The sequence below is a fragment of the Corythoichthys intestinalis genome, chromosome 10, assembly GCF_030265065.1.
Source record: "Corythoichthys intestinalis isolate RoL2023-P3 chromosome 10, ASM3026506v1, whole genome shotgun sequence".
Lineage (NCBI taxonomy): Eukaryota > Metazoa > Chordata > Actinopteri > Syngnathiformes > Syngnathidae > Corythoichthys > Corythoichthys intestinalis.
Window position 1 is genome coordinate 31,441,275 of NC_080404.1, and position 21,486 is coordinate 31,462,760.

Below are 21,486 nucleotides of genomic sequence, written 5' to 3' on the forward strand. Positions count from 1 at the left end.
GCTAAATGGAGTTTTTGGATTGAAACAAGGTAAGCATGCGATAATATCATGTTAAAGTCATGACGTCTGTAATTCTGCTCTCCCGTGCTCTCACCTCCAGATAGGGTTTTGCTGTTTGAATTTATTATTATTATTATTATTATTTTTAAATGCCCTCCTGTTCAAAAATTGAGATTTTAAGATTTCCAATGATGTATCACACATGCATATCGGAAAATTCTGAAATTTGGCCAAATTGGGGGTCTCAGAGCGGAACTTCAAGTCACCTGAGTGTTTTCCGCCATATATCTATATCTATATCTATATCTACATATTAAATTACTATATTTAGTTGTCTTAAAGTTTTCGGGGTTACCTACCGACATTCAAAAAGTCGAATACTTTTTGTACGGTCTCTTGAAGGTTTGTGGCATAGTCTTCTAGTCGTAAAACCAGAATTTGCTCTCTCTGGAAGACTGTCAACCAGTCCAGCAGGAAGACAATATACATGCCCAGAGTCAGTCTGACCTGAGTGGAAGCAAAACAAGGAGGCATTATTATTGGGGTGACAGGGAAGGCTTTGAGTTGTGATATTAGTTTTGAAAATGTCATCACAAATTTGAAAAATATTAAAAACAGGAGCGTTCAGGTTCACTGACCTCTAACATACATTAGGGGGCGCCATAGCATACAACTCTTGCCTGACAGTTTCTACACCCAGAATTTTACTTATGTTTTGCCAACAAACTTTTTCTATTATTTCCAATAATAATGTTATCTTTGTTATTTTTTAATTGATGATCATTATTATCATCTTGATATTGGATTGATATTTAAGCAGTAGTTATCCAAACTTTAAAGTCGTTCTTTCAATCAATGGGGACTGGTTTGTTTCAATCAATGGGGACTGGTTTGTTTCAATCAATGACTACATGTTTACATGGACAAAAATGACTTAATATGATCAGTATTCAGATTAAAATTATGATCAGATGCATGGTTTTCATGGACACTAAAAATATTAGGACTTGCGTGTTGATGCATCAGAACTTCAGCCGGAACATTTTTTTTTTTTACAAGGGTCTGGAGAATTTTTATGTACACTGTAGGTGCTTATCAATACAAACACAAGTCTGATGAATTAGATTAAACATAATTTCTTTGTATTGTTAATTGTGAAAATCTGAAATCGAGTCAATGGGTACGTTTACATGGGTAGTTTTCCTCAATCCACTTAAAATGTGTTGTATTAAATGAATAGGATTTTACCTGAATGCATGAATTTTAAGTAAAGAGATTCATGCTCAATCTGTGTTCGCATGGCCACAGCTCATTCCTAGGAACAAATTATTTTGACATGCGTAGTCAGCATATTCCCTCACACTCAACCTGCTGCCACCACTTGAAACCCTTTACCAGCTGTGCATTCAAGGCCCGGCCTCATAGCATTCAGTGTCAGTTCGTCACCGATTCAGCACGCTGCTGCTCGTCGACCGGCCTTGACCAACCACCGCTTCAGCACCAGTAAACTCAACCTGTCCTGCTTGATCCTACCACGCCAGATCTCCAGCCTGCTATGCCTGACCTGCTCGACCCGACCACGCCATTTCTTCATCGCTTTGCCTCCATTGCTTTTATTACCTGCCAAACACCAATAATATCCTGTGTTTGCGATGCGCAGTCGGTTCCCCCATCTCATACCTGACAAGATTTTTTAAACATTTATCCCCAATTTGCATGTTTGTTTGTTTTTTTAATCCATCATAATAACGTAGTGTACACATTTATAAACATCTTATTTTTTGACCAAGTGTTTGCTAAAATGTTCAGTTACATACAAAAACATACTGTTTGCATTTTGATGAATTAAGAGGTCTAAAAGTTATTTTTCACGAGACAAATGAAAATTAAGTTCATGTCTGCTGTGTTTTTTTTTTTTTTTTTTTTTTTTGCTATGACAACAAATCCACTTATAATTACCAATGTGTTAAAGTTCATCTTTCCCACAGCAAATGAAGGCAGGATGACTACATAGAAGAAGAGGAAGCTGTACTGATATTTGTGTCAGCAAAACATTGTCCAATTACACATTAAAGTGCGTACAACAGGTGAAAAAAAGTCTTAAATAGCAGTATTATGTGAATTAGAATCATATTTTGATTTGACTATATATGATTTGACTATATGACGAGAAATTACTCTTTTAATCTGCCGGTTAACCACACCTACCATTATAGGGCTCGAGCGTCCCCAACAGGTGGATGATGTCAGCGGGAGAATGGGCTCATCCGTTTTACTATTCAGCCCATTGAGGGGGAATTATTCAGAACGAGGAAAACGCGACAAAGAGAGCCGCAAAATGTCATTGTTTGAGTCTCGCTACTCCAATATTTTTACAGGATATTCTTTTTATCCAAGTATTTTCCCCCAATAGCTAAATAAATGGCATGGTCATGACAAATAACAGTCTTGTGCTAAATGGAATATGAAATAATAAAAATGCATTTATTCAGGACGACATGGCAAAATTACTCCATAATGGTCAAAACTGTCGACTTCACCTTTACTGTCGCACCTCCCGAACGATATTTTATGACACCTAAGTCGGGCTTATGTCATTTCCCTTCCCCAGCTTCGGAGAATGTAAACAAACCAAGAGGCGTGACAGCTAGCCAACATGCTAACCCGAACCGAGTGATGTTTCAAAGTCTTTGAAGCAGAAAATCACACATAACTAGTCCGGATCATTTCACATGACGACTGGGTTGTCGATTGTCTTCGCCGATCGGCAACCTGCCCGGCGGCGAACATGTTAGAGCTCGTCGTTTCCCTGCTGAGGGCAGAGGGCTCGTTTGCGGGGAAGCAGCTGGACAATGACCGCCGGCCAAACCGGCCGACGTCGGAGGAGCGTGAAGCTGCCAAATGGTTAACACGAATATAGCAAAATAATGCTTTACTACACGGCGAAGTCGTCAACAGCGAGAGACTCATAGGAGGGCGGCTGCAGTTGTTTTGGAGCTAACATGACAATATGTGTATAAGGAAGGCTTATTACATGCCCATCTATGATCAAACGTAAGTAGTCATTTATTTAAAGAAAGTTTGTAGTGTTTACTTTGTAATCGCTGTATTCGCGGCTATTTTTAACATAAAGTTGCAATTTCTGATCGGTTGGAAAGCTTGACAGAACAGCGGGCACATGAAGAGGGCAATAAGCTGAGTATAGTGCTCTCCCGGCGGGGGGATGTGCGACAAGCCACCGGTCATCGGCCGAGGGGACAGGGCGCACAGCCACAAAATGCAAGCAAAATAATCCGAGTATTTGACATAATACAAAACACGATGTTTACTCACTTCCTCGTAAGTCTCATGGTCCAACAGTAGTAGGGCTTGTTTTGGCCAATATCCACCAGTGAATGGGAACATTTTGAAACCTCAAAAAGGCTCAAAAGCCTCTCCATCGTACAGCAAGATTATTCTGCAGCCGTTTGGCTAGCGTGATGCGAAAAATAAACGAATTAATCCGCAAAATCAGCTGAATCCTTAGTCCTTCTCATACAACAGTACGGCTGTATAGTGAAGAGGACTCCTTCTCCCGACACGTCACAGCACCCTCTTCCTCAATGCAAGACCAAAGCCGGAAGTCTGTCATTTTCGTAGCGCGGGATTCAAAAAATTGAATAAATATATCGATCGCTTCTTGACACATCCAGGCGGGCCATTTCATTCAGGAGCATAAAATACCGCGTGTATTATGAAATAAACATGTTTTTTCGTGTCACAGGCACTTTAAACCTTAGCGTTATTTCATGTATTTTTCCAAATTCAAGTCTTTCAACAATTTTATGGTTTTTAATATCTCCAGCAACGTGTTCGTCTCGGATAGGGACCAGTTTAGCCTTGTGCAAATTGCACCTACCCTGTCTTCCGCTCGCTATACTTCTACTAGCTTCCGAGATTAACAGAAACACATATACTGACATCACAGGTAAGGGCTTTGTTCCAAAATTTTTGAATAAATTGTTTTCATGCGTGATGATCAGATTATATAAATATATAAACTAGGGTTGTTCCAATCATGTTTTTTTGCTCCCGATCCGATCCCGATCGTTTTATTTTGAGTATCTGCCGATCCCGATATTTCCTGATCCGATTGCTTTTTTTTTTGCTCCCGATTCAATTCCAATCATTCCCGATAATTTTTCACGATCATATACATTTTGGCAATGCATTGAGAAAAAAATGAATAAAACTCGGACGAATATATACATTCAACATACAGTACATAAGAACTGTATTTGTTTATTATGACAATAAATCCTCAAGATGGCATTTACATTATTAACATTCATCTGTGAGAGGGATCCACTGATAGAAAGACTTGTAATTCTTAAAGGATAAACGTGACTTTGTATATTGTGACTAAATATTGCCATCTAGTGTATTTGTTGAGCTTTCAGTAAATGATACTGTAGCCATTTAACTGTTCTGCCCAAATGCATGATGGGAAGTGCAACCATGACTGTGCGTAGTGGTACCAATTGATATATCTTCTCTGTGTTGGGAAATAATATAGGGTGTTAAGAAAAAGATCAACTACTACCCTTCTTCCTTAACTGTTTCCCATGATATTTCTAATCGTTGGGAGAGGGATTGTAAGGCTTTAGCCAATTAAAAAAAGGCTCCAAAGGCTGCCAAAATTCACTCTACTCATTTTACGCTGCCTTTTAGCTCCTTTTTACCTTTTATATATTGGTAAAACGGCGCTATTCTAGATTGAACGTGACAATACGTGAGTGGGTTGTGCAGCGCATGCGTTAATTGCATTAAATATTTTAACGTGATAAATTTTTTAAAAATTAATTACCGCCGTTAACGCGATAAATTTGATAAACCTACCTTAAGCCTAAAGACTCTGGATGAGTTCAACAATTTATGTCTGTAACGTTAAATACAATTAGAAAACGATTTAATTAAAATATATATATATATATGAATTTAAAAAAGGCATGTCCGATATTTTTTTGCCGATTCCGATACTTTGAAAATGACGTGATCGGGATGCCGATCGATCGGGACATCTCCAATATAAACCACTCCCTCGTTTGGAATAGAATCTTGATGGAATGGGCACGTTTGGGTTACAATCTTCCGAATTTAGTGTGTATATGAAGCATTTTTATTCCAGTCAGGTTTTTAATCCGAATAAAAGTGTCCATGTAAACATACACAATCAGGACCAGTTGGTTCCCATGGCAATTGTGATGCATGGTGATCAAAATGCAAACAATTATGTGTTTGATTTCTGTCATATATTTTGAGTTTTTGAGGCAATTTCTTGACAAATTGCTTGAAAAATATAAACTTGTTCTTCCTCTGCAAACGACACCCTCCAGGCAAGTTTGACAACGGTGCAATTTATAATCTCAGCGACACTTCGACCACATGTGGTGTATTCAGGAACACTCAGAATGAGAAATTGAATAATTGCTTCATGCTGTTTGGTTTGATAAAAAAAATATGTCGAAATGTAAATTTTATAATTTGCATTCCTATTTGTGCACTGTATTATCCATCACGATACAATCACACTGTTGTTTCATTAATGCAAGAGTTATTTTGTTTGAGACAGAAGTGAGGGGAATGTAAAATGCCACATGCAATGAGCACCCCTGCCTTAGACCAAAAGCGATTTCACCATTTTTTCTCTTGTAGTGTTGCGGGCCTGTCAGGAAAGCTGTAACAAAAGTACATCTTTGTAATCCACCTGAGCGTCTATGAGCTTTGAAGCATCAGCAATGTAAAGGTTGCATTGTGCAACAGTGGTAACCCCATCACATTAATCAGCCACGTATTCTCAGGTGTCAACGTACTGTATGCAAGACTGTTTTAAAAGTAATGACTTCTTGCAATCAGAATTTTGGGTTTATGCATTTAAAAGTAATGTAAAAATCACCACTCGAATTACAATATTTGTCAGAAAAATCTAACTTGAGTTTTTTGTCAAGATTGCACAGTCCTATCTCTTTGTAATGGTAGTTTATGATGGTGGGGGCTGCCACATAGAGAAGACAGTATATCAGAAATACAAAAATTATGTGAACATGAAGCATCTGACCGGCATGGAGTTGGCGAGGCTTGTGCTGTACACGCAGGATCGAAGTGACCTCGCCGACAGGCACGACTGGAAGACTTGCATGGACTCCAGCACCTTCTGATGGAAGTCCTCTGTTGACTTGTTGGCCGTCTTGAAGTATAAGTAGTCTGAGTACAACCTGGAGAGGGAAAACAATATCAACGGAAGAGACCAATGCTAAGCCAGCAAGAAGTGCCGTCGTTATTACCTCTCTGCAGGGTCTCGTAGCATGATGATGATTTTGGCATTGGGCTGCACTGTGTGCAAGAAGTCCTGGGCCAGGAAGGGTGGCTCCACCTCCTCCTGGTCGCCGTGGAGATAGCGCCATGCATGGTTGTCCCACATAGTTGACGCACTGGCTTCACCTTCAGAACACATTGAGTGTCACACTTAACCAGAAAAATACAGTGGTGCTTTGAGATACAGTACTGTAAATTGGAACCTATTCCAAGACCATGCTGTCAAATCAAAACTTATATCAGAAATAATTTTTCCCGAATAAAATTATACTGAAATTTAATAATCTGTTCCAAAACCCCCCAAAAAACGTCTTTAAATAGTTTTTATTATACATTTTTCAAATATGTAGGAAATTACTAGGAATTTGTACATGCTGTCTGGACCTTTAATGAGTATCAAGAGTTAACCAGAAAATAACGTCATTTGTATTAGCTCAGGAGTTGGACAGTTTGGAGTCACCAGACACATCTAACATACGTCGAACATTCGGCCCACTGCGAATTGTTCCACTGTAACCTCAAAAACTTCACAATTTAACATGGTTGTATTTCCATGTGCTTTTATATGATCGTCTTGGGGGGAATACAGAAAAAAAGAACAATAACCTGTCATTGTAACATAACAGTTATACTATGTACAGTGTGAATGTAGTCAATAACATCACCAACACATTGACACACATACACTTTAATACATGTGAACCTGTTATGAGGTTGGCGAAGCGTCGGTCTTCAGGGGAATTTCCAGCGCTTGATCCTTGGATGTTGTATGCAGCCAAGTCAAACAGGTCCAGATAATCTTCCAAAGAGTAAATCTCCTGGAATCCGTCTTTGAAACGGATGTAACCTGGAAGGGCAAAAAAAAAACAAAAAAAACACAAGAGACATTAATATATGGGAGAGAAATATAACAAGTATTGTGTGGTACATCTAATTGCCCGATTTTATCAATATTTTATTGAAGCTCGATGTGGAAAAAAGATAATTGTTTTATTTTTGTTAACATGCTAATTGATAATCTTCAATATGCCTGCTCTTATTGTTTTAATACATAATAAATACCATTTCCCATAAGCGGATTTTAGGGGGGGGGACAGGCCCCCCTGGTGGCCGAAAAGTGTCATTGCATGTAATTGACTTTTCTGCATATATAAAAGTTGTAAAGCAATAAAACTGCAACAAAAATGAATGAAATGAAAAAAAAAAATTTATAAAGGGTCGAAATTATTTTTCGACCACCTTAGATGGTCATTTGCTTTGCATATAATTAATATATATATATATATATATATATATATATATATATCACAGAAAAAAAATAATAATATATTTTTTTTTTTTTTTTTTTTTTTGGATTGAAAATACTTTTTTGATTGAAGCAACTTTTTGGGGGATTGAATGATTTAGACACAAATTTCCTAATCATAATATGGCCCAAACACAAAAAAGATTGCTTCAATCAAAGAAAACTTTTTCAATGAAATATCAAGTGTTCAAATGCAAATTTTTCAATCTCAACTATTTTTTCGCATCAAAAAACTTTTCTATGATTGACATTTTTCTTTTTTTGATTGAAATGATTTTTCTTTTTGAAAATCTATATATTTTTATGAAGCAACCTATTTTTGATGGAATAACGAAGACAAAAAGGTGCTAGCCAAAATGTGGCCCAAACACAAATCAACATTACTTCAATCACAAAGTTGCTTCAATCAAAAATAAATAAATAAATAAATGAATTAAAAATTGATCACAGAAAAATAGCTTTCAAATGCTTTTTTTTTTTTTTTTTTTTTAGATTTCTGTGTTTCAAATTTATTTTTGCATTCAAACACATTTTTTGGGATTGAAGCAACTTTTTGGGGGGGTTCAAAATACATATATTGACTTTTTTTTTTTTTTAAATTGAAACAACTTTTTTTGAATGAATAATAAAGAAACAAATCTACCTCCATATGGCTACGCCCAGGGGATACAATTTTTGACTGGGGTAACTACATTGGCACGACACCGGCGGGCGTACCAATTTCAATGGATGATGATCTTGGCGAAAAGTATTGCCTTAGCAGCCTGATTTAGAATTCCCTTCAACAATGATGTGAAACAAAAAACGCTAATTGTCAACTTATTATTATAAATATTCCTGTAAGTTAATTTTATTGCTGACACTGCGTTTCGGGGTCATCAACATCTTGTGACCCCCCCCCCCCCCCCCCCCAGCCCCAAAAGTCAGACTCCGCCTATGCCATTTCCAATACCATTTCCAGATCAATATCATTTTTCTTCCCGGTTAATTTCAGAATTGAAGCACTTTGGGCTTCAAAATGCTTGAAAATTAAATCTTTATTACGAATACATAATAAATGATCAAAGGCTTGATCATCTTAGCTGACAGATCAATGGTTGAATGTTTTTTTAACGTTATTTATTTGGTGTTTTAATATTGGGCAATTGACATTATCACAGAAACAGAGCTGGAAATCTTTAGTAGTGTAAGTGTTCTTTTGGAAGCTAGCTATCAGCTATCTGTCTTTCCCTTTAAGACTTTAACTCAAACAATAATCTAACAGACGACATCAACTTCTACAAAACGTCTTTTCTGTTCAGTCTGGCACCTAATACATGAGTGTGCCTCACCAAAACGTTTCCTCGTCCACCAGTGAGGTTCCTTCATAATGTTGAACTTAATGTCAGGATGCTGCAGCAGCCTGTGGAACAAGTCAGTGGTGCCGCACTTGGGCTGTCCGATGATGTAGAAGTAAGGCAGACAGCGCAGACGCGAGAGCCTGCCATCTTGACGCCGAAGCGGCTGTCTACGAAAGGCGTACGCCAGTCGGTCACACACACTCTTGAAGGTCTTGGAGCGTATTGTGTAACGGTTGCCGCTGTACGGATCTCGACTCTTTTCTATAGGAAAGTCCTCGTACCAGCAAGGGCTTTTAATGCCTGGCAGAAAGTGTCGAGGGATTGCAGAGAACAACTGTGGATGGAAGGAGAAGAGTGTACAGTATATATATCTTTCTTTTTAGGAAATGGCCGTTGAATGTATAACATTTTTTTAATCTGTTTCGAAACTGACAGAATACTCACATGAGAGTCTGTCCCGATGATGTCCTTCTCATCAGGAACGCTTCTGGGCGGGTATTCAAGTTTGAATCTAATTTCCTTCAACAGTTGCTTCATGTCTAAGCACGTCGTCTTCAAAGAGACGCTGAATGCCAAAGCTGCTGCTGCTGTGTCATTGGTTGAGACATTGGCAGCTTTCAGGTAATAGGGCGAGGGTGTCAGCAGGAGTCCTTTCTTGTCCCACGTCAGAATGTATGAAGCCATGATGATGAAGGTCAGGGTAAAACCAAGCAGGAAGACCACTGCTCGGACTTTGGAGAAGTTCCAGAGGTTCGGCATGGGCCATTTCATGGACACGTTCCCATGCCAGTATGCGTGCGTGACATCAAAATAGGTCCTGATGGGCGACTTCTCAACTATAGATATGATGCGGGGTTCCGATCGGGCAATTATGCCATGATGATACCCCAACATGTTAACATGAAGCAGGCATATAGAGAAGGAAGCTCATTGACACTGCAAAATTAGAGACAGCTCCTAAAGGAAAGGAAATGTTTATTTAATATTTATTCTCTCACAGAGGCATTATGTTTCAATGTGATGCTTCCTATTTTTAGCTTTGCAGTGTGCGTGAGTGCATGTGGTGTTTCTCACATAACATGAGATCTTGAGGTCAGAATAACAGTTACGCTGTAATTTGACACTGCAACACAACATAAATTCTCTGCGGCATCAAAGGGGCCACTCCTTAAGGTTTATTTTGTCGACTCTATGAGGATAATTGTGGAGCTCATGAATGGACACACTTCAGTTATTGATACAGGTGGAAAGCAGTGGTTGCAATAAAAAAATAAAGACACCAGGAATTACAACAGCCCCATATTCGCACGTACTGTGGCTTACATGGACGTGTAAGAGTCAAGACACTTTAGCAGCACTTCTATGGGAAATATAGTATTTCTTTGGATTCCAGCCAGGAAAATATGACATCACTTAAATGTTTGCGACTATACTATTAGGTATTATACAACCAGTTCAGAAAATGAGCATTTCAAATATATAAAATAGGTCACAAAAAATGCAAAAGGAAAACCATCTTCAGATCAGACTAAATAACCAACTGCTTTGACACCTAGATGTCAACGATGTTTGTTCCAAACCTAGACTTTGCAGGAGGTCTTGATTTGGTTCTGTTGCTGTCCAGGAATATAAACCAACTATAGTTTGAGAAAAAACAAACTAAAACATTTACAGTATTTTCAAACTTTTGACACCAAGTACCACCTCCAAAAATAGTTGGCTCTCGAAGTACCATTCTAATGACCAACACTGATCATGTGTTAATGTGTTTATTTCTAGATGACTCATACACTGCTGGCCAAAAATAATGGCACCCCTGCAATTCTGTCAGATAATGCTCAATTTTCCCAGAAGATGATTGCAATTACAAATGCTTTGGTATATATCTTCATTTATTTTGCATCTAGGGAGGTTACCCACAGTGCCATACGCTTTACACTTATTGATGACACTGCGTACAGTAGACACAGGACTTTGGAGATGGACTTGTAGTCTTGAGATTGCCCATGATTCCTCACAATTTTGCTTCTCAAGTCCTCAGACAGTTCTTCTTTCTTTTCTCCATGCACGATGTGGTACACACAAGTACACAGGACAGAGGTTGAGTCAACTTTAATCCATTTTAACTGGTTGCAAGTGTGATTTCCTTATTGCCACCACCTGTTATGTGCCACAGGTAAGTAACAGGTGATGTTAATTACAGAAATTAGAGAAACATCACATGATTTTTCAAACGGTGTCAATACTTTTGTCTGGCCCATTTTTGGAGTTTTGTGTAAAAGGATAATGATTTCATTTTTTTTCTCCATTCTCTTTTGTGTTTTTTCATTGCAAGCAAAATAAATACAGATATTACTACCAAAGCATTTGTAATTGCAATCATTTTCTGGGAGAAATCGAGTATTATCTGACAGAATTGCAGGGGTGCCAAGAGACTGCATCTAAAACTAGTTTATCTGCAGCTAAAACAAGTTTATTTCTAATATGATGTTCTGAAAAAAATAAAATACAGCAGGTATGGCTGCAGTCTCTTTTTTCATCATGTACTAACTAGATATGCCTATATGTAAATATAGGGAAAGAAAAACTGTTCTTAAATGATGATTCCAAATGCATCACACAAAAAATTAAAACCATTCTGAATTATAAATTGGAAGTGTATTTTATTTCAGTGTTAAATATAACTTAACTGTAAGTAACAAATGTACTTTACTGCAGTTGAAGGAAAAGTAGAAGCAACTTAAACATTCAGTTATTAGATTTAATTCAGTTATTTCTTCAAGAATTACAAGCAAAGGCCCGCGTATCACACTCCGTGTAACTAAAGGGTGACAGTGTCAAAGCAGCATCAAATAATTGGTGGGCCTGTCAAGACAACTCCTAGCTCGACTTGGCACTGCAGATAAATTGAATGACATGCTTCATTTTGTTCTATCACTCTTTGCCACACGGAATTATGCTGAAATAAGGGGAAGACATTTACACAGTTTGGCAATGTGTTGAAAAGAAAAGCAGTACTTAGCGTTAGGCTTTTATTAGTCTCAGGTTAAATGTTGTTACCATAGCACATAAGAAACACTGTGAACCCTCAGGAAACCCAAAGAGATTTTAGTAAGCGACATCTTGTGATGAGTGATGTAATCTTTGGTTCTGACTTGTTTTAATAAAGACCGTGTGAGTGCCAACAGACACCTTGTGTGGAAAAAAGGTCATGATAAGTGCATATGTTGTTAGAAAACAGCTTATCTCAAGCTTATTGGAGATGCTCAAACATGCAAAGCGGGGCCCCCTTACTGGGCTCTGATTTGGATTACTATTGGAAGGGTTTCGTTTCTTGTGCAAGGATACAGTAATGTATATTAGTATATTGTGACGTGGCTACTAAACATCATAAGCGGATTTTAAGGGGGGGGCAGCCCCCCTCCCCTGGCGGCCGAAAAGTGTCATTGCATGTAATTCACATTCCTATATATATACTGTAAAAGTTGTAAAGCAATAAAACTGCAACAAAAATGAATGAAATGAACAAAAAGTATATTTTTATAATGGGTCAAAAGTATTTTTCGAGCACCTTAGACAGTCATTTGCTTTGCACATAATTTTTAAAAAATTGTATGTATTATTTTTAAAAAACAAAATTTTTAATGATTTTTTTTTTCTTTGATTGAAAATATTTTTTTTGATTGAAGCAACCTTTTGGGGGATCGAATGATTTAGACACAAATGTCCTAATCATTATATGGCCCCAAACACAAAAAGGATTGCTTCAATCAAAGTGTTCAAATGCAAAATTTTCAATCTCAAATATTTTTTCGCATTCAAAAACTTCTTTTTGATTGAAATTTTTCCTTTTTTGAATGAAGTGATTTTCTTTTTGAAAATCTATATTTTTTGATTGAATAATAAAGACAAAAATGTCCTAGCCAAAACGTGGCCCAAACACAAATTTAAAGAAAGAAAAAATAATCAATCAAAGAAAAATAGCTTTCACATGCATTTTTTGAGTTTCAAATTTATTTTTGCATTCAAATATATTTTTTTTTTGGGTGACATTTTTTCGGTTGAAAATATACTGTGTATTTTGATTGATACTTTTTTTTTTTTTTTTTTTTTTTTTTTAATTGAAGCAACTTTTTTTTGGATTGGATAATAAAGACACAAATCTACCTCCATATGGCTCCGCCCGGGGGATACAATTTTTGAGTGGGGTAACTACATTGGCACAACACCGGCAGGCGTACCATATTCAATGGATGACGATTTTGGCAAAAAGTATAGCCTAAGCAGCCTGATTTAGAATTCCCCTCAAGAATGATGGGAAACACACAAAAAAACGCTCATTGTCAACTTATTACTATAAATATTCTTGTATGTTAATTTTATTGCTAACACTGGGTTTCGGTGTCATCAACATGTTGTGCACCCCAGGCCCCAAAAGTCAAACTCCACCTATGCTCAACATCTAAACGTTTGTGTCAAGAGGGGTGTTTTTAGAAACTGGAAGTACTGGAGGTGGCTTTAGAAAACCGGGTTTATTGGCATTCGCTGTGCTATAACGGGTTCATGTACCTGGAGAAGTGCCGGAATCAATACAGGAGGGACAGGCGGAAACAAAGACACCACCCTGCAGTTCCTGAACCATCTCTGCCCCCTGATCCTGGCCTGACATGTCCCCGCTGTGGCAGGACGTGTGGCTCCAGAATCGAGCTTCATAACCATAAGGTGTGGCATCGTCGCCAGCAACGCACACACAGAAGCTACATCATCTTTGACTACGATGGACTGCCTACGCAAACAAGCTTTCAAAAAGTATTTAATTACTCACATATTCCTTCCCCATTTAACACTTACGGCCTCATTTTTGCTGATTGCGGAAACTTAACCTCCATTTCTTCTACTCTGCTTTTTGAACTCACCATGCTCTGCTTAGCCTCAAAATTAGAACATGCACTATGCATTAAAACTTTTAAAATGCCTCTGTGACAATGCGCAGGTGCTTCACTCTCATGAAAAGTAGTACGCCTCATTGTTTATAGCTGTGTAAATACACTGTGACCTCCTGCGAATGAAACTTGGCTGTCATCCAGTCTAGGGAAAGAGAAAGCATGACAACATAAAGAAAGTAACAATAATATTTAAAGCAGTAATGTGAAGTAATTTCTTCACATGCCAAATAGGGTCACAAGTAAAGTAATTAAACATTGTCCAACAAATAAAGCATGAAAAAATAATTTATATGTTGTATATTTGACAAAATAATCGCGTTTCCGAAGTTTGAGCCTGAAAGGGGACAAACCCGGAAGTGATACGTCCCACCGGGAACGCGATGGCACCTCCATACATACGGCCGCCATACAAAGCCCTTCAAACAATGATTCAAACAGCGATATAAGCGATAGATCGAGCGCAAGGGAGGAGATCCAAGTTTTTGAAGAGTTGGAGGAAGAAGAGGAGCTTGGAATTTTATGTTGGACCTAACATGTATTAGCCAGACGCTAATCAGGATGCAAACAATGTGCCTAGACTACCTGACATGGAATGGATACAAGACCCATCGAGATTACAACATTGGTAAGATATAGGCTGTTATTATTTTCATGATTTGAAGATGCAGGCATTTGCACATAATTTTATGTTTTTGTCTATCTGATGACACTGTCAAAAAAAATAATAATCAGACTTCATGTTCATTTTGGCAGATCCGGCAGCTCTCGTGCATATAAAATAATAATATAAAAATGTTGGGGGGAAAGAAGGAGATGAGTCGTTGTTATATCTTGACCGAGTGACCCACACGACACCTTTATTGGCTTTTACAACTTTACTCAACGTCTTGCCAAGTGACTCTGAACAACAACTTTTCTCTCTTTTAGTCAAGGAGTAAGGCACAAACAATAACACATCTAAACGACATGCGTACCCTCTACTGGTGAACTCCCGTATTACAACTAAATAATATCCACTATATCACAGTCGTCGATGGCTTTCTCCACTTTATTGTGGCAACAATAAGAAAACAAAGTGGCGTCTAATGGCGTGAGGAAATGTAGTTTTTTTTCACACAAGCGAACAGATTACAAAGCACCACTTCAGTGTTGTCCCGAGACTACATTTCCCATGATTCACTGCGTGACCTGCGCGCTTGCTGATTCGCTGCCAGATATTAAAACCAACATGCTTGTTGTTGTCACCTGTCAGCGGCTCTCGCACGTAAAACAGAAACTAGAAGGCTATCAAGCGATCACCGTGAAAGAAACGCCGAACCGTACAAATGCAACGCAATGCTGGAAGCATGAAGGTGGAAATACATAATACAAATACAAATAAATGTGCACAAACTCACCGGCGGTGTGTGTCTCTTACTGCAACGTGACCGTGAATTACCGCGACGCCGACCCGCTTATGTGCACATCCACACCCCTTTCCCGATTTACAGTGGATTAACCCTTTCGGACAAGATCGTAGATGACGCACAATTTAAACACGCTTAACCTGGGGAACGCAACAACAACTATGATCAGGGTTTGCCAAGAGTTAACTTTCAGCTAACGTCGCTAGATTATACTGTTCATTCCACAACAGTTGGCAGCACTGCTTTGACAAAGTCATCAGTCATCTATCCAAAAATCACACTTACTTTTTGGCAAATCCTTGATCATAAGCAGACCGGTTCAAGAAGCAGGCATCTTCGAAGTGTTTGCAGCAGAGAACACTACTCGATGATGGCATGAAATTCATTCACTTCGTGCGAACGAAAGATGTCCATTTACGTGCCCTGCTATCCTTTGGCCACTCATACAACTTTTCGTTTGAGTGAGAACAAAACATCGCCACACACCGCCATGGCATCTTAACGAGAAGCAATGAAACAAACAATACTGTTCTATGGCGGACTTCCCTCGCACTTCCCGGTGTGACGTAATTTCCGAAGATTTCCGAAGATTGCCGAAGAAAAGCATTTTCGTTGTCAAGGGCGTTGCTATGGGTTAAACAAAGAATCTGGAAGGGTTGCGTTAAAAAAATAATGAAAATATGCTTATAACTGTTTAGCCATTGATATTATTCAAAAACATGGTTGGCCAACCTTACTTCACATTACAGCTTTAAAGTGGGGTATAAAAATATGAAAACTCTTCATTTTTTACCATCACAAATGTGGCGATCTTGCCTTGAATCATATGGAAGGATGTGACTGTCTTGCTAGTCTGACTGGAAAATGCGCCAATTCGGCAAAGTGCAACAATCAAAAACTGTAGGTGGACCAAACCGTTTTAATGGGATGAATGACTGAAACCTAAGAGTCAATTCTAAAATTTCTTTTTTAGGAACCAGAATGACTCTGATGACAGATTTTGTCATTGATGAATTCCAGGGATTTGACCTCTGATTATCTGTTCAACAAACACACTCAAACAAAAACAAGAGACATTAAAAAAAAACTTAAAAAGGAAAAGAAATGTGAGACCTCTTGTAAAAATATGACATGTCTCAGGAAGCCCACCTTGACATATGGATCACAGATGTGCTCTACTGTGTATTTGCACATGCATGTAGGTGCGTATATACGCTTATGTGTATATTTTTCTTTAACAGAGCTTTAAAGCCAATGTGACATTAATAACAAGCAGAGAGCAGTTGAAGATGGGTCCTACTGTGCAGCATGTGGAGAAGAAGCGATGTAATTGCAGGTAAAAGAGGGTCATTCGGGTTTATTACCACTATTTTGGGAGACAAATGGAGCGTTATTCTAAACCACTTTATTTGGAGAAAGTGGGGGAACAGAAAATGTTGGTATTAATGTCTCATAGTGAAGAAAACTGCTGCCAAGTGGTTTCTCTTGTTTAATAATAAAAATGAAACAATATATCCAGGTACTCTGTATGGCAGCATATGGGTTTTGCACCAAAACCCAAAAATAAAGGTTCAATTACTTACACTAGCATCATCTCACAGCCCTCCAACACTGCTTCTGGCAATTGGTCAGTGAGAAAAGGATAAGGCATCAACCACTTGCACACCAGGGAAGTATTTCTCAGTGTCTGATGATGGTTTTCTTTTGTTTTTGTTTTTTTTAATCTCCAAAATCAATACAAACTACATGACTTTGCGTAAATACTACTTGTACAAATCAACAGAATGTTTTATTTTTCCTGGTTGCTTGGAAGATTTCGCAGGGTAAAGATTATACCACCCAAGCCCAATGATCCTGTAACTCAGGGGTCTCCAAACTATTCCACATAGGGCCACAGCGGGTGCAGAATTTCATTCCAACCAAACAAGACAAGACTTTTTGACCAGTCTGGTGTTTTACAAGTGTAATCAGTCTATTGTCAGTCAGGTGCTGCTTGTTTTAGCAGAAACCTCATTTGTTCAACAGTTTGTATTGGATTGGTTGAAACAAAAACCAGGACCTACAGAGGCCCTTGACGACCGCTTTGAAGACCCATACTGTAACACACAGAGACTCGATAGGAACACATTTAAAATAAAAAAAACACTGGAGAAATTATCAGGGAATATATTTTCCCAGAAATTACAGAAAAAGTAACACATTAAACACAAAGAGAGACAAATTTAGGAAAATCTACCCCAAAACAGCCCTAAAAGAAACATAGTAAGACCACAGTGTCACCCACTCTAGGTTTGGTTGGGTAATGCCTAAGATGCCTCTCGCTTCCAACATAATAAAGTATGTTTCCATTTTTGTCATTTTTGTCTCAATCTTGTCCTCACAGAGTAAAACTACACATTTAAAGTTTTTGTGTTGGTCTGAACTTAATCCCTACAGTCCCCTCCAGAAATTATTATATTAATTTTATTATATTATAAATATTATAATTAATAAATTAATTATATTTTAAATATGGCGGAAAACACAGACAAGACTGAAAAAGCAGTTTCTGCTCTTGCACTCCTCTTTAAAATAAACTGCTGTATTTAAAGCCAAAACAAATGTTGTGTTTGATAAAACAATATGTCTATATGCTACCATAGAAGATTCATGGCGCAATAAGCCACCAAACTATTTTTAATTTGTCCGTTTTACCCTGGAAAACCCTGTTTACAGAGGTCGCGCAACCGCTTTTGTTTTAACCTAGCTATAAAAAGAGGGTAAGTAATCGTATTTATTATTCGAAATGTCTGTCATTTTTAGCTTAGAATCATTAATTGATGTCTAGATTGAATTGATATTTAGTTAAAAAAAAAAGACTTTAAAAAAATTATTAACTCGCATATTTTAAACTTTTAAACAAATTACATCACAATGAAAAAATTGGTGTCTGTAAAAAAGTAACAAATATATACCTCATAACTATCGCTTAATTGTATTTTTTTCATTACTGTCGCATTTTCCCCAATATTTTAGAAACATTGAGGGAAAAAAAAGGTTTAAAAGGGTAAATATATGAAAAAGAAAATATGCCCTTGTTGTCTTCAATTTCTGCATCGCGACCCTTGTTTTATAACCATGTTTCACCCATAAAATTCCGAAAAAATCCAGCTGTGGCCATTCACTGCTGTGTCTTGACACTCAGTGATACATGCTACATGGAGTTTTTGGATCGAAACAAGGTAAGTACGCGATAATATCTCGTCAAAGTCACGGCGTCTGTAATTCTGCTCTCGCGTGCTCTCACCTCCAGATAGGGTTTTGCTGTTTAAAAAAATGTTTTTTTAAAAAATGCCCTCCTGTTCAAAATTTTTCTTCCCCCAGAAAATTGAGATTTTAAGCTTTCCAATGATGTATCACACATGCATATCTGACAATTTTGAAATTTGGCCAAATGGGGGGTCTCAGAGCGGAACTTCAAGTAACCTGAGTGTTTTCCTCCATATATAAGTGCTACTTCAGAGGCTATTGCAGACAACCTATTGAAAGATGGATAACGCTACTGACCTACTACAAGTCAAGTATGTGTACTAGTAATGACCAACGCCTTTCCATAACTTATCATTTTTTTATGCTTGAAACTGAAAACTGTAATGGTCGTTGAACCTGGCACATGCCCGATCTTCAGTTCACCTCAGAGGACACATGGATTTTGAATACGTTGACAAAAAAAGTTGTCAACGCTCTCAGATGTGTGAGTTAAAAACCAGAGCACGCACATGACATGTAGCAGCTTGATCACGTTTGTTTCCTAAGTTTCTACGTGAGTCAGCCACCACCCGCGCACTGGAAGAGACCATTCTGCATCTGTGAATGCACTAAGAGCCATGCACTGCCATAAAGTTGATAATATCATGAAATATTTATTTTCTAAAGCAGGCAGACAAGCCCATCTCTAACGTAATGGAGCTCATGCTGCCAGTATGGACGGACTTGAACTGATGGCATGCGGTTTAAAGACTGTGGAAAGTCCTTATTTGCTATGGTATAATTTATACAATGTCAATCATAAAAGGAAGCCAGATTGATCTTGAGTTAAAAAACATACAGAATGGTGCCTTTCTTAGAACACAATTTAGTAATAACATACTTGAAATAGCATTACGAGGAATAGAGAAAGAATTCAAGGGAAAGCCATTAGACATCAGGAAAATGAATTGATGGGAGCAACGTGGAATGACGAATAAAGAAAAGAATGAGAGTGCACAAAAGTTTGTTTGCGATGTCATCGAAAAAACGTTAAGAAAACACTGTTGAATAAGAGACACTCAGAGCAGTTGCCAGAAAAAGAGCGCAATGTCATACTCCCACATTCCCAATGCTACAAGAAAAATACTTTTTCTGTAGCTCATGATGGAACCCCAGTGCTAACATCCAGATAGTGCGTTCTCCTCCTCCTCATACTCCTCCTCCTCATAACTCTGAACCTTACATCAAGATCTGAGGTTGCCAAAAGAAGCATGGTTTTTACATTTCGGGAAGTTCTTCAACTATTTCAAGGTGACGGGTGCAGACTTGGTTGGACAACCTGAAGTCTTCCTGCCCCCCCAGGCCAAATAAACCACAAGGCATCAGCCTGAGCGAGGTTAATGCTTGGGTGTGTGAAGGTGTGGTGCATTGACATAACATCTGTAGTTAATTCCCATGAGTAATAAAGACCTATTTCCACTAAGCTAGGGGTGGGCAAACCGATCCTCAAGGTCCGCTGTGAGTGTATGTTTTTATTCCAACTGATCCAGTTCTGACAGTTTAACCGATGGCGTTTCTCCTGAAACAAACAACACACAATCTGACTGCGATCAACTGATTACCCTTGTAAAAGACCAGATTGCTGAAAAGTTGTCCTCTGATCAGCTGGGGAAAAAAAACACTTTGTGGCACAGGTTGGACACCCCTGTACAAAGCAGTATAATTTGGTTGTCAACCTTTGGGATTTCCATTGACAAAAGTTGAAAAGGAAACCAAAATAGCCAAAGTAGATAGGAGAAAATATCAGGATAAAGCAGAATATTATCTCAAGAAAACATTTTGAACACACCAGTGTCATGCAGCCATATTTTCATTTTTGTTCTGCGAAGTTCACTTGTACTTTTAAAATAATTGGTTGACATTGAGCATAAGAATGATCACTGCCATCCAGGGGCGGACTGGTAATCTGTAGTTTCTGGAGGATCACAGAACGGCTGGTGCTCTGGACGGCCGGCGGCCGCCATACATGCATCACTGTTTTTATCCCCCCTATCCTCTATGATTATCTACAGTTCGCATCTAATCCGACAGGTGGCAGCAATGCGCCTGGCTGTTAACCGCCAACCTGATAGGAGAAGAACGAAGAAATCACAGAGTAGCCAACTTTGGTAAAGCCTTACTCCTTGTGGAAGCAAAATAGCGACGAGCGTGGATAAACAATGTGGATGGTGGTGGCAAAAAAAGAAAAAAGAAGGGTGGCGCGGAGAAGGTTAGAGAGGAAAAACTTGAAGAAACTCTCGCGAAGCATTGAAATGTCACAAGTTGACACACATGTTCGCAAGCAGCAGTCTGGCTGCAACGGCCACGCCGGCTAGCAACAGCCCAGCCCCCGGCGATTGTGAGAGTGGGAGCGGCAGCCGCTCTCACGTGCAGCCGGTGCAGGGAGAGGGTAATGATGAGCTGGTGGAAGTTCCCCTGACAAGAGCAGGGCAAGTAAGTAGGGATGAAGAATTGTTATCCACCAGGTAGCTACATTGTAAATGAAATAAATGGCAATTAAAGGGTTAGTGCCAGCTAGTCCATGTCCCTGTTTGCCATTGTGTCAAGTTACAGTATGCTAGTCCTACTATCCCTCTCCTAAGAAAAAAATATTTTAGCTGTAAAACAACGTATGCACACGCAGCAGCAATATTAATAATTCAGAAGAAATATAGTCTCCTGCCTTTTTCTGGTTCTACATAGAGATCCTGAGAGTGTTCTGTTCATTTCTCAGGGAGTATTCAAGTTAAAATGTATAATTACAGCCTCTTTTCATTGCGATTTATCATAAATCATACCATGTTTTCTTTGTGCTTCAGCGAGTCTCCTGCCATTTCTGGTTCTTTATTGAGACCTGGATTGTGCTC

General features: G+C 38.5%; 1 protein-coding gene across 1 annotated transcript in view; it reads right to left on the minus strand.

Moving 5' to 3' along the window:
* The window catches only part of LOC130923184 (carbohydrate sulfotransferase 15-like), a 31,973-nt gene that overhangs the window by 8,214 nt on the left and 2,273 nt on the right, over positions 1 to 21,486 (minus strand). The window contains exons 2-7 of the mRNA XM_057848701.1: positions 9,445 to 9,957; positions 8,992 to 9,334; positions 7,058 to 7,201; positions 6,324 to 6,480; positions 6,098 to 6,254; positions 360 to 507 (exon numbers count right to left, since the gene is read on the minus strand). Coding sequence (XP_057704684.1) covers positions 360 to 507; positions 6,098 to 6,254; positions 6,324 to 6,480; positions 7,058 to 7,201; positions 8,992 to 9,334; positions 9,445 to 9,894 — 1,399 coding nt within the window. The 5' untranslated portion in view covers positions 9,895 to 9,957. The remainder of the gene's footprint in view (positions 1 to 359; positions 508 to 6,097; positions 6,255 to 6,323; positions 6,481 to 7,057; positions 7,202 to 8,991; positions 9,335 to 9,444; positions 9,958 to 21,486) is intronic.